Source organism: Lonchura striata, chromosome 1 (assembly GCF_046129695.1).
Source record: "Lonchura striata isolate bLonStr1 chromosome 1, bLonStr1.mat, whole genome shotgun sequence".
NCBI lineage: Eukaryota > Metazoa > Chordata > Aves > Passeriformes > Estrildidae > Lonchura > Lonchura striata.
Window position 1 is genome coordinate 8,425,096 of NC_134603.1, and position 17,941 is coordinate 8,443,036.

General features: G+C 44.3%; 1 protein-coding gene across 2 annotated transcripts in view; it reads left to right on the forward strand.

Moving 5' to 3' along the window:
• The window catches only part of ST3GAL1 (ST3 beta-galactoside alpha-2,3-sialyltransferase 1), an 80,584-nt gene that overhangs the window by 42,175 nt on the left and 20,468 nt on the right, over positions 1 to 17,941 (forward strand). For both annotated transcript variants that reach the window (XM_077781923.1, XM_021542387.3), the window contains one exon: positions 10,468 to 11,242. In XM_077781923.1, coding sequence (XP_077638049.1) covers positions 10,934 to 11,242 — 309 coding nt within the window. In that variant the 5' untranslated portion in view covers positions 10,468 to 10,933. The remainder of the gene's footprint in view (positions 1 to 10,467; positions 11,243 to 17,941) is intronic.

A 17,941-nucleotide genomic window follows, 5' to 3' on the forward strand; every position in this document is an offset into this window, starting at 1 on the left:
GAGCACACAATGCAGCTGGATCCAAATAGGGACATAAATGATCAATCAATTAAAGTGGTTGCCTAATGGCTTTGTAATTCTGCCTCGTAACACAGGATATGAATTATCAAATGTGTTACTTATATCTATAATATATTTATTGTATTATTTATAGACTTCTTGTAAACTTTCTGTGGCTGCCAGACTTAGAGTGTGCACGGTAGATGAAAAACTTGGAAGTATTGTTTTGTTCTTGCAAGGTTTGTAGTGGGTGCCAGGTCCAGACTATACACAGATGCTAAAACACCTCTGAATTTAATTGTGGGTAGTTTGACACCTTTGTAGCACCATAAAGACTAAATGTAAATCCCAGGTTAATGAATAAGAAAATCCCTGTGGTGTCATTAAATCTTCCCCAGAGCGAGCTCAGTCTGCCCGATGAATAAATGTTTAATGCAGTCGGTGTCAGATGGAGCCATCGATTGTGAGAAACGCTGTTGGTTTAATGAGGCTCCCATCAGCTGGGCTCCAGTTAACAGCCCCACAGTGCCAGCAGCTGCTTGGTGTTTCTGCAGGGCAGGAATCCCGGCAAAGAGAGTCAGAGGTGCTCACAAGGGCACAGAAACATTTCTCCTAGATGTTCCTAGAGTTTTGGGATTATTGACAATATCATCAATATTAGCATCATTGCTGTCTAATCTTTCTTGGCATTCAGAATTGTAGTGCTATGACATTCCCTGCAGTGCATTAATTACTTTCTTAATATCAGAAATTAATGTTTCTCACAACACATTCTTTGAAGTCATGAACAACTGTATTTATAACCACATACAATTCTCTACAGCTTTAACCAAGGAACAGGTTGCTGAATTGAGCTGGATACTCACAGATGGTGTAGCAAAACACCTGTGGTTGAGTTCCATTTTGTACTGGGATTTCATAGCCAGGCTTTGGTCATGGGACTGGGGTTGGGGCCACAGCTTCTGTGAGAAGCTGCCAGAAGCTGCCCCCATGTCCAGCAGGGGCACCTGGCATCCAGACAGGGTCAACCCACTGCACACCTTTAGTTCAGAGTACTCTGTAGTCTGGAATAATCCTCACCTGTAATCCTGTAAAATTAAAACAAATTCAGCTACAGGATTCACTTTTCAGTAGTTTTAGTTCACATCTGTTTCTACTATGCTGCTATTGTTAATTAGTCACTGTGTACTTGAATTACATGAAAGTAGTTTTCTTACTGTCTTTGGTGAATTAGCAAGACTTTAAAAACATTCCATAGTCATCCCAACATGAAGCTAAAAGTAAGAAGAGGTGATTTTATTTTCCTTTCTTTTACAAGGAGTAAAAGGAGTGCTTTGAACTCGGAGAGTTATGGTGGTGTTTTTGTTTTATTTTGAATTTCTAAATGTTTTGCTTTTCTTTAATTACCAAAAGTTACACTTCATCTAAAATGTCAAAGACCCTTATTTTTTAAAATTTCTTAATACTTCAAATCAAGATGAAAAATAGGTTTAATTTTGACAAACTGATTTGAAACAAGACAGAAATAAAGATAAATTTTACTTGAGAAACTCCTTACCAGCTCCAATTCTAGACTTGTCATATCATGAACCACTTAAAAATTCTTCTAGGTGCAAGCACACATAGGTGTCCTGGAAATCCCTTTGATAACTCTTCTTTTCCAAGCAAAGAGTAGCAGAGCTTTGATCACAGCCTATAAATCAAGTAATGGCATGGGAAGGATGTGGAAACACTAGGGCAGTCTGTCCACCATGGACTTTGCTATCAAACTTTGTCAACAGGAATCAAACAGCAATTTTTATGTGTCCAGTTGTCTGGTTGGATGTTTTTTAAAGAACTCTTTGAAGTAGAGCAATTCACAGACATAGAGTGAAAAAATTTTAGTGAGTGAGTGAATTTTAATTTAGAATTTTCACCACAGAGTTGTTATTTTCATTGTCCCAGCTTTGGACTCTTGGTGTGCAGCCCAAAAAAATCCCATCTCAACCCACAATGAATACTGGCCCACCACAGAAAAGTTCTCATCCAGTGGGTTAAACCTATGTGTCTGTCCAGCATTGCAAACTACAGGATAAGGAAGGGAAAGAGTATTTTTTTAAGAACTTGTACAAATATATTTGCTATTTAAAACATCAATGTGTCTGTGGGAAAGGGGATTTGGAATATATGAAAGAAAATGAAGTAGCCCCAGGGAAGCAGAGGTGCCATTTTCAGATTAATGGAGTGTGTGCAAAGCAGTAGGGCTCCTCCAAAATCACTTTCTAGCAAGACAGGGGCTGTGGAAGACATTCTGACCAGCAGTTTATTTTTCCACTGTTGTTTTTCAACACATCCCTGCCTGACCTGGCAGACTCCAACCTCTTGGCCATAAATGCTACTGTTCATGGCTTGGCTGGACAGTTCTGTCATCCCAGTGCTCCTATTTTGTCCTGAAAATACTTGAATTGAGGATTGAGCCAGAGGAATGGACCATAAACAGGTCAGCAGTGTAGCTGCATGTTAAGTTTGAAGTCATCAACAGATTCAGGCCTTTTCCCTGGCCTCTCCCAGTTTATCTCATGGTTGTTTCCTGGTATGAAGATGAGGCTGAGTGCTCCCTTGGCACCATAATGACCTGGAAAACTTAAGACCAAGCTCCCACTGGCAAGCTGTGGTGCATTACCAGTGTGCTTTTCTTCACTGAACCTGGCATGATACTAAGCCTGGCTGCAGTAACAAAAGGCCATTATATACACAGCGACTTACTCACATTATGGTTCCCAGTGGAAATAAATTGATCATGAGTTTATCTCCATGGTCCCAGACATTCATGTGTTTCTGCATGATAAGTGACACCCAGGTGAATGCCATCCTTGCAGAGCTGGTGCCACCAGTGGAGGGAGCTGGGCTCTCCCCACCCTTTCCCTTCACCACAAACCCTCCTTTCACCTCCTCTTTTAAGGCTGGAAGTCAGGTGCTGTGTGAAAAGATGGTGGTAGGGACCATGATATTATCAAATAGGAGGAAATTTTATTGGGTAACAGAATGGATTATCAACATTTTTATTCTTAGAGTAACAGAATCATGGAATTTGAGTTTGGGTTGGAAAGGACCTCAAAGATGATCTAGTCCAACATGACCTCTCTGCCATGGGCAGGGACATCTTAACTAGATAATTTTGTTCAGAGTCCCATCCTACCTGGTCTCCAACACTTTCAGGGATGGGCATCTAGCAGCCTTCTGAGAAACCTGTTCCAGTGTTCCACCACTCTCACCGTAAAATATTCTACCTTGTATCTAGTATGAATCTACCATCTTTTAGTTTAAAATAATTTTACCTTATCTTGTCACTACAGGCTCTACTAAAGAGTCTCTCTGTACCTTTCTTAATCCCCCTTAAAGCACAGGGAAACTGCTTTGAAGTACCCCCAGAGGCTTCTCTTTTCCAGGCTGAACAATCCCAGCTGTCTCAGCCTGTTCTTCAGAGGAGACATCCTTCTCCTCAAATTTACTCCCAGTCTTTTCATCCTGTATTGATACCTGGGGTTGCCCTTGTTGAACTTCATGAAGGAGGTTTTGGAGCCAGATAATCTTTCATGGCATTTGCAGTCCCATTCAAAGCAAAATTTCCCACTTGCCTTGAAGTCATGAGTACAGAGTGTAGCCCATGGAGGACAGCACAATTAATCCTGGGTATTAGCACTGTGATTTCTCCAGCCTCTGCAGGAGTGAACTCTTGGAATGTAAGGGAGGAGGATGTGGTGGAGGAAGGAATGTCTTCACCATGGTGGGAGGTGACAGGCATGGCAATTCTCCACACCCAAGGATGAGGGCAGACTCGTGACCTTTTCCAAGACAGATCCTCCAGCTCTTTCTTCAAACACCACAAAGGACTTTTCATTTCCAGACCACTCAGCAACAAGCCTGATAAAGTCTGCCAAGGTAAATACTTATTTTGAGACAACAGAAGGAAAATTCTCCACCCAAGTTTCTGTTGATCCCATACACATCTAGCACAAAAAGGTGCTTGCTTACCCTGACCTCACAGACCTGTTACGTGTGTAGGCAGGGCAGGCTGTGTCAGAGTACCAACAGGGAGATTCCTTTTTGACCTGTCCAGCCCCAACCTGCTGCCAAACTGCTCACTGATAAGGCACAAGTGGGTAATGATTTTTTTTCAGATCACTGGCACCTAAAATGCTGTGCAGGTTATGCTCCATAAACCATCTCCAGTTTTTCTTCTATTCACTGTGATGAATGAAACCCTGCCCAATAGCTGGCTTCACGTTCAAGAAGCATGGAGGAGTTGCTGCATTCAAATTTTTCTGGAGCTACTTTTTCTCATGGCTTAAATGCTCCTGAATGCTTTTTTTTTTTCAAGGCAGTGTTGATACAGTTAGTTTGAGTTGCTTGGAGTGCATGTTTAATAAATCTGAGAGCATTATACCAACTACCTTGCCTGATTTCAATGCTGCGATGCCATCTGACAGTGGCAATCAAAGAGATTTATGCCTCTCAGCATGGTCAGTGATGGGGCAGAAGAGTTACAGATCATTTTCATCCTGATTAAATGGCAGGTGAAACTTGGGTCTGCTTTTCTGTCTGTGAGCACACAGGACAGCAGCACATATGCCATCTCTGTCAGGATGTAATGATGGGCAGGAGAAAGGAGCCAGTGAGCTCTGAGAGACAAAACACAATCTGATTTTAATTAGTCATAGAATGGTTTGTGTTGAGGGGGACTTCAGAGATGATCTAGTTCCAGCCCCCTGTGCTGTGGGCAGGGACCCCTTCCACTAGACCAGGCTGCTCAGGACCCCAGTCAGACTGGCCTTGAACACTTGCAGGGATGAGGAATTATATGGAATCCATATTGTAATTAAGGGGTCGATGGATGGATGGATGGATGGATGGATGGAAGAAAGGAAAGGGATGTGGCAGCTTGTGCTTTTCCAAAATGGTGTCACATGGTGGCTTTTGGTGCCCTATAAGGGCAGGGCTCACCTTTGCCTGCCAGAGCATGGAACAGGCTGCAGAGGCTGTGCTGGGCCCTGTTATGTCTCCATGAGGCCTTCAGTGCTTGGTGGGACTGACCTGCTGGAGCTGAGGGCCATGGAGCAGGGGTCTGACAGGGGTCCCACCATCTTCTGGCTAAGATTCACACTCACTCCCTGTGCTCAGCTCTGACTGTCTGCCAGGCTGTCCTGTAATTCACATTCTGTCTCATGTAGCACAAGCTCAGAGGTCTCTGGTGAGGTGTCAGACCAGTGAAAAGTTTCTTTCTAAATGTCAGCCAGCTCCAGTCAGGGGGAGGCAGGCGCTGCTGAGCCTGGGTAGGGCAGACAAGCCTGTGGTTTGGAGTGGAGCAGTTCCCTCCATTGTTTCTCTCCAGGCCTAGCACAGACCTGTGTGTGAATTTATAATTTATGTGTTTTTCCTGGGACATGCTTTTTGTTGTCCTAGAACGAGATCTTTCATGGCTGCTGTGGGCCCTTTTGGGTACAGTAAGGCAAGATTTAACCTCCCAGGCCAGGGCTTTGAGACCATGGGTTCTTCAAGTAGCTGCTCACAAGAAGTGTGGACAGGAAAAAAGTCCTCAAATGGCAAAAAGGATGCTTAGGGACAAAGTGTCAGTGTTGCCAAATTTATAACATTATACCTGTCAGTGGCTTAGCTGAGAAACTACTTAATCCCTGTGGGTTTTACAGGGCAGGAATCTGAGCTGCTTCTGAAAATGGGCACTTGCAGTTCTGCTGCTGAGGCTTTTCTCAGCACATCCTCTTGAAGCCAAATTTGCAGCAAATCTTGAACTTACTGCTTTGAGTGCAGAGTTTCCAGTAGTAAAATACTGTGGGATGTTCAAAGGTTGTGTGGTGGCCACCATCAGTCATGAGAGAGCTGATGCAGGTCACACTGTCCGTTCCCATATTCTGACAGGACAGGTGGATATGTGAGTTTGAGTCTAAAGGATTTTGGGACCTTTGAGCTGCTCAAGCCCTGCATGGAACACTGGCAATGTCTGTGCTGGGATGCTGCTGTTCCCTGTTGCCTTTGTGCTCTTCTGCCTGTGAGCATGTGCTGTGTCTGGAAAATGCTGGCAACTTCCAACTTGAGAGTGTGTTTCACACCAGGGCTTTAATGTGAGTTACAGACCAGAAAAGCTGGATTCTGAACCATCAGCATCTAACATGGGCTAACAAAGATCTCCTCAACGTGGTGCTGGTACAAAGCACTTCTTTGCTAGGAAAGTAGGCATCAAAAAGGGACCAAACACCAATGTACTGGGACATTTACAGTGTGGAGAGATGAGTGGTAGTAATATGGTGATTTTTTCTCAATGTTTTTTCATTATTTTCTTCATGGATTTTGTCTAAGGCCCATCCATGAAAATAAATTTTAAATAATTAACCATTGTGCTAATATTGTGTGGCTGACCTTGTGTAATGCTCAAATGCTCTTCAAGCCCTGTACCCCATAATCTGTCCCATGCCAAGGCAGCAACATATCTCAGTCCCAAAGGCAGAGTTGACTCACCTGGGTGAGTTTCATGCCTGAGGCTGAGGCTGTGCAGGGCCAGCCCAGGGAGGGTGCAGGCAGGATGCCCCTTCTCTGAGTTCTTGTGTCAGGTCCCACCTGCCCTGGTGCCCCCACACAGGGGCTCCTTTGGGCTGGTGCAGTTCATGGCTCCTGGGATGGGCCTGGCAGCAGCTCAGCAGAGCATTATTTAGGTTCCCCTTTTCTTTCTGTGCTCCTTTGTGGGTGTGTATGTTTGTCAAAGAACCTGACACGTGCAGTGAGAATACATTGCATTTGGAAGTGGATTTGTAAAAAAATATTTCCTTAAGGCGTTAATAATTGCTTTATATTAGACCATTGTACTGATGTGTTTTTATCTTTGTTGATTACCAGATTTGCAGGGGACTAGGGACCATTCTTCAAATTATGAGTTTACAATGCAAATAAAATCTATATTGGAAGAGGGAAAAAAAAAAAAGAAAAAAGCAAATAAAAAGCTCTTCTTGCCTTCTTTCTAAAACGTGAGAAGACAATGACGACAATCACTATTGATTGAGCCTGGTATCTTTTACAATGTTAAATGTAGACAGAAGATTAAGCTTAATCCTCAAAACAATTTAATCACCCTGGACCCAATTCTGCACTCAGGACAGAGTTTGGAGGAACTTGTCTCTTATTCTGATCCTGCCTCTCTGCTCTTCCCAGGAAATGGCCCTTTGCATTTTCCCTGCACTGCACATCACTGGGTATTACCAGCATAAATAAACAGCCTCAGGGTGCACAAAGTTGCCTTTCATGGGGACAGTGACATGGTTAAAAGAGGGAGGAGTGGGAAGGTAGCAGGCAAAATCCTGACCAGAAATAAGACCTTAAGCACCCAATCACTTAAGGTAGCTTAACCTGCTGCTTGCCTGGTCTGAGCTGGGATCTCTGTGCACAGGCACAGCTGCAGGCATGCAGTGCTAAGCTCTGCTCATCTCTCAGGGGACTGTAGCTGGGAGAGGGCTGGGCACTCAATCTCCCTACCTTAAGTCCCCAGAAATTGTTTCTGGGTCTGAGGACAAAGTAGGCTGTTCACAGATGTGCTAAGGCCAAGGTCATGCCAGGGATGCTGATAAGGACTGTGGCTGACATCACACTACTTGTAATGGCTTAATTTAACTATCACAAGTAGTATCCAGAAGTGAAACATTCCCAACAGCTGGGGTTGGCATCCCTACATGGTTTCCCACAACAGTCCCTGACCTTCCACTTCCCACTACCTTGGTGAATCCTGTGGAAATGCTTTCCCAAAGATTTATGCATCTTGTGTGAGCAGAGGGAGGGAGAGAGACACAGAGATAGTCTGAGATGTGGTACAAGATGATGTGAAGAATAAAAGTAATGTCTGAGTTGGATCTTCCAGCTGTTTTAAGAAATATATTAAAAAAAAATGCTCCAAGTCACACTGAACTCAAAAAAAAGTTTTACATTCATTTCAGTCATCAATTTCCTCAGGCTTTAAATCTAGATATATAGTCCCTGGAGCCTTTCTGTCAGCATGTATATATGTGTGTGTGTGTGTGTGTGTGTGTGTGTGTATTTGTATGTATACTTCTATCATAAGTATCTATAGGAAGCATTAACATTCAGAGGAAACTGTAAGTAGTAAGAATTAAAATAGAGTATCAAATTTTCATATCCACAAGGAAAAAGGGCCTTAAGAACTCTGGTTTCTTACCTTCCCATCACATGCTAAAAAATCAGGATGATTAGGAATTTGAGGAATTTGAAGACATTGTAGCTCACTGTGTAAACACTGGTTTGGGTTTGGGTTTCTTCCTCCTGGAGTTATAAATATAAATTTAATCTTAGCTGAGTTACAATAAATAAATAAATAAACCTGGTGAAATGTGTGCTTGTTTTGGAGGTCAGAATTGTTTTATCAACAATACTCCATTTTATAGGCTTTTCCAAGAAAGGCTGGATAATCCCTCTCCCTTCTCCTCTTAAAAATGCAGCAGAAGAGCAGGAGCTGTGTTTACAAACACTGCCTTGGCCCAGCACTGACAGCAGTGGGGGGTTGACCCGCCAGCATTGCAGCCCTTGAATTATCCACTCCATAAATGGAAAATCAATTTGCTTCTGGGATTCAGCATGTTTTTGGGTTGTTAGAGGCTGTGTTTTTGTTTAGACTCACAATTACATCCAGGCTAGGAAAGCAAACGTGTCTGAGCCGTTCTGCAGCGCAGAGAGCAGCTGGCGTGGATGGGGCTGTGCACTGGGGCTGCTCTCTGAGCTCATTTTGATTTTCCATGGCACAGTGGCAGCATCCCCATCACGTCTCTAAGGTTGGGATTCCTGAATTTTACCCAGGAATACTTCAGAAGATTTCTGGTTAGTGTAAAAACTTCCCTCTGCAGCATTAAAGCGAATGCAGGATGGCTGCCTGATTTACTGGTGCAAGGAGCCCAAGCAGATGGGGTTAATAAAGCCTTTTGTTATCCAGCCTGACCCACTTGTCAGCCCTCGAGCTCCTGTAAGTGCTTGTGGAGGGGCCAGACTTAAAATAAATCTGGAGGCATTTGGCAAACAACAGCTAATTGAAGGGCACATGCTGCCCATCACGTGCTGAGGAGGAGAAACCTGGGGCAGAGGCTTAAAAACGAGGTCTGAGGTTCCTGTTTTTGGAACTGGCTGTATGGGACTGTGTAAATATTTACACACCACCTCTAAAAGCCAAAATCCAAGCTGTTTCCAAGGTGCTGTGTCAAACCCGTACAAAGGCGGTTTGGCCTGGGGCAGATCCCCAGGAGAGGAGCCAGCAGGAAAGCTGGGGATGCTGCACTGCACTTCCCTCCTGCTGGATAAACAGCACATTTGGGTGATGCAGTGAGGGGGGTCCTGCCTCAATGCCCTGCACAGAAATGGGTTAAAATGATGAGGTTTCATGGTAACAGTCGCAGTTTTGCTGGCTCCTTGCTGGTCTGAAGTCCGCAGCTGAGAAGGGAGTGAGACTTTTCTCACTGGGCTTTCACTGTTCATAAATTGCACATATTCTGACACGGTTGTTTCTCTGATTTTTTCCTACCTTTAAAGAAAACAAACAAACAAAACAAAGAGTGTTATTTAAGCAATGGCACTTTTGGGACTTTTTGTAGACATCTGAAGTTTTATAAACAACATGTTTTTCTTCCCACTAAACAATGCCTGTCCCACAATGGCATTCCCACAAAACACTGTGGGATGAAGGGATTAATTTTATGACTTTTCAAAACTTGTTTAAATCACTGCTGCCAGGCAGGCAATGCCAGGAGGTGAAGGGAGAGCAGCTCTGGGTGCCTCTCTGCCTAGGTTGGAGTCAAGCTGTTATCACCTACCTTTCCTTGACAGAAAAAAGAGCAATTTTCCATGTGAAACAAAGGCCATTTATACTTTCATTTCCTCTGTTTGTCCCAGGACATATGAGCTGGTCTTGCTTGGCTTTCTCTAATCTCAAATACAATCCAAATCCTTAAGAAATTAAGCTGGCTGGGGAAAGAAAAGAGAAAAGGATTGATTCATCTTCCTCTCTATCCTGCTCCTCTCTCCTTTGCTGGGTGCTTGCTGTTCAGCTGCTCTGAGTTATGAATACTTTGCTGCATATCTTGTGGCTATCAAGGTCAGCCTGAAGGAGAGAGGTGACTCATTGTCATTCAAATAGCTACAAACTGTAATACAAATAAGGCCAGAGCAAAGCCAGGAGGCTGATTCAATACAAAGAGACTCTATGTCCACAGGTCGATGCTCTGCCCTTTCCAAAATTTCACCCTCACACCCCTCAGTGTGCAAATACCGGAGCAGAGCTTGAAGTCAGGGCTGCCATTTCGAGGGCTCTGACCTGATCAGAAGTTCTGGGATGGGGAGGGAAAAGCAGAGAAATTGGGCTGGGAGGAATGAAAAAAAAAAAAAATCTGACCATTTTTCTTTCCTTTTTTGTCTGCATGTCCCTAGGTTGCAAACTTCTCTCCATGGCTTAAATGGACTTTGGAGCATGTCTCTCTGATGGAATGTACAACCCCAGATGATGTGATCCTTCAAGAATTAAACTCCAAGAAAATACAATTCTTTCTACAATTTGCTTGTTTTAATGCATGGCTTGCTCTCACACACAAAACCTGAGTTTTAATTTCTGTATGCAGAAAGACAAGGGTCTATCTTCAGTAAACCCTCACCAGGAGAGGTTAGCAACAGGACAAAGAGAGGCGGGAAGGAGCTTTGAAGCAGTGTGAGAAGGTGAAAGGAAATACCCAAGTTGTCCTTTTTAAGCCCATTTGGGGAAGATGAAGCTTCTCCCTTATGGCTGGAAGTAGAGGAGCCAACCAGTTCAGCCTGGGGTGGTGACTGGGCTGCACCTTTCCCTGTTGCCTTACGTTGGACCCTGCGCTGCTCTTGGCCAGCGGTGGGGCAGAACGCAAAGATGGTTGTGAGGAGGAGGAATGTGAAAATGGTCACCTTCGCCTTCCTGCTCATCATGGCGACCTCGTTCCTGCTGAACTACACACACCAGGCGAGCACGGCCACCTGGGACCCCCGACATCTCGTGGTGCAGTTTTCAGAGCAAGTACAAAAACTCTTCAAGTACCCCAGGAGACCTTGCAGCTGCCGCACGTGCATTTCAGAGCTGGGACATTCCCTCTGGTTCGATCAGAGGTTCAACTCAACTATGCAACCTTTCCTGACCTCACAAAATGCCTTGATCCCAGAAGACAGCTACAGGTGGTGGCTGGTAAGTGGGGGGTGTGGATGCAGCCCAGGTTTTGGGTGACAGTGGTGGTGCCAGGCTTCCAGGGGTGCCAAGCACATAGAAAGAGATGTTTTCTGCCCAAAGCATTTGCTGTCTCTGCTGACAAGGCACAGGTGGAAGGAGTGGGTCTTTGTGCTGCTGTTCAGCTCAGGGGGGCTTGGAGTGCACATTCACTTGCTCCAAGCTAGAGAAGCCCCTGACAGAGTTAGGTGGTAGATCCAGAATTTGCAAATGTCAATACTGTCATTTTCTCCCTTCTCTTCCAAAGACCAGGCTTTGTAACCCCTCTGTTTCTGCTTCAGATGGACTTTTGCCATTCATCAAGGTGGATAATCAAACTAATCGTGAAGTGTGTGATTCACCCAGTGGCTCTCCCTACCATAAGATATGTAAATAATTAGCAGGTTAAATGGGAAATTATGTATTCCATGTGTATGAGAACATTCTCTGTTGTGGCTGAGGGTGTAAAACAGATCTGGAAAGCTCATGGGTTGCTGGGAAGGAACAGCCCCAAGTGTATCCAGCCCCAAGTGTATCCTTGAGCAGGGTGGTCCAGCTACCCCTTGAAGCCTGATCCAAGCATCATGAAAGCGAGAGGATGTGCCTAAAGCGCAGAAGGGAAAAGATGCATCCTGTTGTTTTGCCTAACAAAAGCCCCTCTTATGTTCTCTTGAAACAAGACATCAGTTGTTTGATTTACTTGTGGCTGTGCTGCTGAGGTGCTAAATTTCAGGTTCTGCTGCAACAACCCCAGTAAAATCACAGTTTCATTGCACATGTTTTCCCCCTCTTCCAGAAAAAGTGTCCCCTATGCCTTTCTCTGAACCCACAGCCTGCAGTGAGCACAACCCGTGTTGTTAAATCCTGAGCTTTCAGGCCTTCTCTGGCATCCTGAGGGGGTCTCTCCAACAGGCACCCACTATTGCAGTGGGGACATTTGCATTTTGGAGGGGATGTCAGGTGCTGTGGCAATGAGGCTGTATCAGATTTGTCACTTCTCACTCCACTGGCTGTTGCATTTAATGTTGAAAAATAAATGTCACTAAATTCTGCCATCTTTAATTGTGTAAATGACCGCTTTATGATGAGGCCCTCCTTTTTGCAATGAGTCTCAAGTACTCCAAGTTCTGTATCCTTTCACCTGCCCCTTGGCCATGACTTTGATTTCCCATTACTTGTGGTTTTTCTTACAGCTTACAGACACTTTTCCTTCTGGTCCCTGTGTTTGTTTTCTGGGCTTTGCTGGAGCTTTGAGCATGGAAGATGGCAAGCTCAGGTCCTTAACCTTGCCCTGGTTTGAGGTTTCATCAGGCAGCTGGGCTGATCTAACCACTGGCAATTTTCAAAGGAGTGGACATACACCAGATTGAGCTCAGTAATGAGAGGATGAGGTTATTCATGGACACCATGAGCAAAGCCACTCTGCATTCTGCACTCAGAACTCACTTATTTAAGCATGAGGTTTGAATGCACTGTCTCTTAGGAAATAGAAAATAAAATAAGAAGAAGCTTGGGACTCGGTACAGAAGTCTGAATGTGTAATTCTCCTTCTTGTAGTGAAACAGCAAAAAAAAAAGAAGCAGTGCTTCCTCAATTTATAGAATCAGGTTGGAGAAGACCTCTGAGATCATCAAGTCCAACCTAGGACTGGACACCACTTTGTCAACCAGACCAGAGTACCAAATGCCACATCCAGTCTTTCTTTAAACACTTCCAGGGATGGTAACTCCCCCACCTCCCTGGGCAGCCCATTCCAATGCCCAATCACCCTTTCTGTGAAGAAATTCCTTATGTCAAACTTAAACCTTCCCAAAATCATTTAGACTGTGTCCTCTCTTCCTGTTGCCAGTTCCCTGGGACAAGAGACTGACTCCCACCTGGTCACAGCCTCCTTTCAGGTGGCTGTAGAGAGTGACAAGGTCACTCCTGAGCCTCCTTTTCTCCAGGCTGAACAATCCCAGGTCCCTCAGCCTCAGTCACCTCACAGGAATTGTGCTCTAGACCCTTCACCAGCTTTGTTGCCTTTTCTGGACTTGCTCCAGCACCTCAGTGTCCTTTCTTGAAGTGAGGGGCCCAGAACTGGGCACAGCACTAAAGGTGTGGCCTCACCAGTGTGTTAAAAATTCAGCTCAACCTGAAACAGATTCTTTTAGAGGAGGGTTGTTTCTTTTTCAGCAAAATGAAATAAAACTGACTTTCAGAACAGCCGAAAGTCTCCCCTCCCCATCCCAAACAAAAGCTGTTCATTAATTTTCAGGGCTGTCTAATCATGTTTTAGTGTTTTCATTCTTTTATTGTTCAGATCATGTTCAAAGGGAATACACCACTTCAAAATGCAAAATCAAAGCAATTTTATTTTTCAGATGATAAAAATAAATCTTTTAAGATTCCTAGACTTTTTCAATCTTCAATCAGGACGTGTGAAATATTTTGATGTCCCCCATAACTGCATTGTGTATTGGAAGTTTTTACTCACTGAAAGTCTTTGCCCTAATGTATAGTAGATGGAGAAAGTGCCCTGACTCTGAAAGATGGTTTTGAGTAAACCCCAGGCATGATGTGGCCTCACCTCCTTATTGCAACTGATTCCTTATGTACATGTTGCGTTTGGTAAGCTTTTCCAAGAGAGTGTCATTTCTTCAGTAAATAATTCCCAGGTGCATCCTGAGGGCAACTCCCTTTTCGCTGTTCATTTTTAGGCTCATCTTCAAAGCAATTCTGAGATTTCAGCCAGTCTTTAAGAAAACATTGCTCATGGCCATGTTTCACTCTTGTGTGCTTTGCCAACTCAATAATTTGTGACTTTTTGCTATATTTGTACATAAAAAGGAGCTATGAGGAAACCTGAGATTGCTCAAACTTCATTCAGGGGGAGGAATGTGTGTTCACTCTCAGGAGCTGGTTTCAGACAGTGTGGTGGTTTTGTTGTTGTACCTGAGGCTCTGAGATGCACTGGAGCTCTTTATTACATGGCTGTGACTTCCCTGTCATGGGCAGACCTGTGTGATGTGCTGCCCTAAAAGCAGACACAGCCCTTGCCTGTCCACCAGACTCAGTCTGTCCTCCCTCCACCTTAACCCTGTTGCTGTAGATGTGAATAATAAGTGCTGTTCATCCAAATAGTCCTGCAGCATTAGTATCTCTCCAGGACAGTGCAGACTGATTTCAGAGGTTAATGACCAGTATTGGAGACAAAGGGACATTTGGGACCAAAGAATGGGGTGGTTTCTCTTGCTTACAGCTCTTCCATGGCTGCCAGACAGCTTCCTGGTTTATTTGGAGGATATATAGTTTGAACACTTCCAATCTGGTAGGATGTGACCTTTAGAAGGAAATATTCCTGATTGCTCTGAATAAAACTGATTGTGTATACTGGATTTAGTGTGACCACCTGTGCAGGTGGGAAGGAGCAGGGGGGAGAAGGTCAGTGCCACCATCCCTGTAGTGGCTCATCTTGCTGCATGGGGATGCCCCTGAAAATGTACCTGGCTGTTTCTTTGATCATGCAAACAAGGGGGATGTTTTCAGGATTGCTTCCTGCTTCTCATTTGCTTAAATATACACAGCTGATAAACTGTCCCTTCATTATCATGTAGCAAAAAATGGCTCAAATTCTCCCATGTACACCCCTGCAGCTGCTCTGTACTTTTTGTGACTTAAAGTTGAATTGGAATCCTCTACTCTCAGGGAGGATCTGGGCATTGATAACACTTCAGGCTGTGAACATTTTGTTAGAAACTCCTTCCTCGTTTTTCTCCCTCTCACCCTTCCTGTCTCCCACCTCCTCTCTCTCTCCTTCTCCTCTGCCTTCTCTCATCTTATGCTCAGGCACTGTGAGAGTGTTTTTGCAAGGTGGCACCTGGTGTTACATGATACATTCCTTTCTGTTTATATTTTCTTTTCCACCTCCCTGAGCTGGTTCACCTGCAAGCTTTCCATTGTTTTATCATGACACACATGGATGTTCTCACTAAATTTTGTAACCCATATATAAGGATACATGGCAAGAATTACCTGCTGTGACAAAGCACAGCATTTATTTATAGTTTTCTTGTTTTGTTCTAAGGGGTGGATGCATTGTTCTTAGTGGTCAGAAAGTATAAAAAATAGGAGATCAGAACCTGCTGTTCTAAGCCCAGATGTTGAGGTTGATGGATAACAGTTGTGATAAGTAAATTTAGGCTCAGAGTTTCCTGGCAATCTTCTCTGTACCACATTGTTCATAAACTATCACGTTATAAGACCTTTTATCTCAAGTCTTACAACGTTTGAGGGTTTTGCATTTTCTTTGGAAGAAAGATCAGGTCTTGGAGCCATGCTATTAGTGTATCAAAAAGAAAATATTAGTTTAAACTCATTATGTTTGTGGGAAAAATCTAATATATGCCTTAAAAATTTGTTTTCAGCTGGTGAACAAAGGGGCATCCCCACCCAACACGTGCTGGGGAAGCTGGGGCAGCTGCACTGATTTTTAAGGCAGCAGCAGAGCTGCTTGGCACCTGAGTCATGCATTATGAATGTTCTCTGAGGAAAATGTGTCCAAATACTTTGATCATCAGAAGTTTCCTTTGAAACTGGGACGCTGTCTGTGACACTTTGGAAGCAATACAGAGGGCTCAGCACTTTGAAGGTAGCATGTAGCTACCAGATCACTGCAGAAGGGGGTACCAAATCCCAAATCCAGGCTAGGCTCCAGGCGCTGGTGCATGGCCACATGCCCAGTTCCACCTAGTCCCACCTGCAGCTGAGCTGCTTAGTTCTAAGTGTGATATTTAAACCACATTTGGACATATGGGAAGAACCTGACCCTGGGCCACCTCTTACCCTCAGTGGCAGCCCCCACATAAGTCCAGATGGGCTGGAGCTGCTCCTCCTATGGTGAGGACAGATGGATGTGGAGTGGTCCAAACCCACAGGTCTCTCTCAGCAGGAGGCTCAGAGTAGTGTAGAGCTGACCCTTACCAACCATGGAAGTCAGAAATTGTGCAGCTCAGCATATTATTGTGTGATATTTACAGAATATGTGCATGTATATATTTATATTTGAGAATGTAAATTTTTTGACTACACAGAACATTAAACAAAGCTCAAACACTTGACTGTTCCTCTATTCTTTCCCTTCAGCTCTTACATGCATTGTAATTGAAGGACGTTAAATATAACAAAAATTAAGCCATTTTTTCCAGACCAAAGATGCATTTTTAAAATTATTACCTTTTAGGCTCTCCTTGAATCTGTAGAACAGAGATTTGCCCCACCAGACTGTTGCTAGGATTAATCTTGCAGCTGAGAAGTGTTTTATGAGTGTTACTGCCTCCAAACAGCAGCAGTGAGGCAATTAGCAGCTGTGCAAAAGAGATTCTCATTTGCTCTTTATCTTTGAAAAACAGTTTAAAAAAATTAGAAAAGCCACAAACCCCAGTATTGCTATCCCAGCTTGCCCCAGGCTGCCTGGCCGTGTGTTGGCAGGGCTGCCTCACCAGTGCTGGCTGCTGCCACAGCCACAGCTGTACCAGTCTGTCCACCCAAGGGTTCTGCCTTGGTCTGGGTTCTGCCTGCATCCACATCACACCCATGACTGCAGGCTCATCTATTCTCCCTGCCAATAATTTGGGGGTTTGAAGCTGTGCTTAATGTGCTGTCAGACTTGGCTGTGGGTGCAGGATGTAGGCCAGGAGAGTTTTCCTTTGAGGTCCTCCTGACTCCTTTGAGGCCCCAAGATAAGAAGGACGTGGATGGAGTCAGTCCAGAGGAGGCCAGGAAGATAGCTGGAACACCTTTCTTGTAAAGGCAAACTGAGAGGAATGGGGTTGTTGAACCTGAAGAAGAGAAGGGTCTGGGGATATTTTATTGCCAGCTTTCAATATCTAAAGGGGCTACAAGAGAGCTGGACAGGGATTTTTCACAAGGGCAGGTACTGATAGGACAAGGGGGAATGGCTTTAATCTGGAAGAGAACAGGTTTAAAATTAGTTATTAGAGAACAGGTTTAAAATTAGTTATTAGGAAGAAATTCTTTCCTTTGAGGGTGGTGAGGCACTGGCAGAGGTTGCCCAAAGAAGTGGATGCCCCATCCCTGGTAGTTTTCAAGGCCAGGTTGGATGGGGCTTGGAGCAACCTGGTCTAATGGGACCTGTCCCTGCCCATGGCACAGGTATTGGAACGAGTTGATCCTTAAGGCCTCTTCCAACCCAAACCATTTTGTGATTCCATAACTGGAGCTGTGTCCTCCCCACTCCAAGCCTTAGCTCTGAGCAGCCTTGGCTGAACTCACACTTTCCTTTTGCAACCCCTTAGCCAAGTTTTGGGCACTGCTGCTTGGTAGTGCTGTCAATGTTGTGGTATTGTAGAGCCCAGTGAAGTTTAAAAAAGCAGCAAATCCCTTGTCATCCTTAGTGGGAGTGTGCACAGTGCTGAGGAGGGAACACCAGGCTCTTCCTTGGAGAGCCATTCATGAGTGAGGAAAGGGAGTGCATGAACTTTGAGTGTTCTTTTCTTGCCTTTTTTTTTCTTGCTAGCTTTTTAAAAATACAATGCAAAACCAGCTAGTTCACTTCTGTATGTGAAATGGAGAGTTTCTAAGGCTGGGAGATGATTTAGGAAACTTCTCAATCTGAACTCCCAAGTATAGTTGTAACAACCTAAGGTGGAGAGTTGACTCCCAAGTGACACACAAATATTT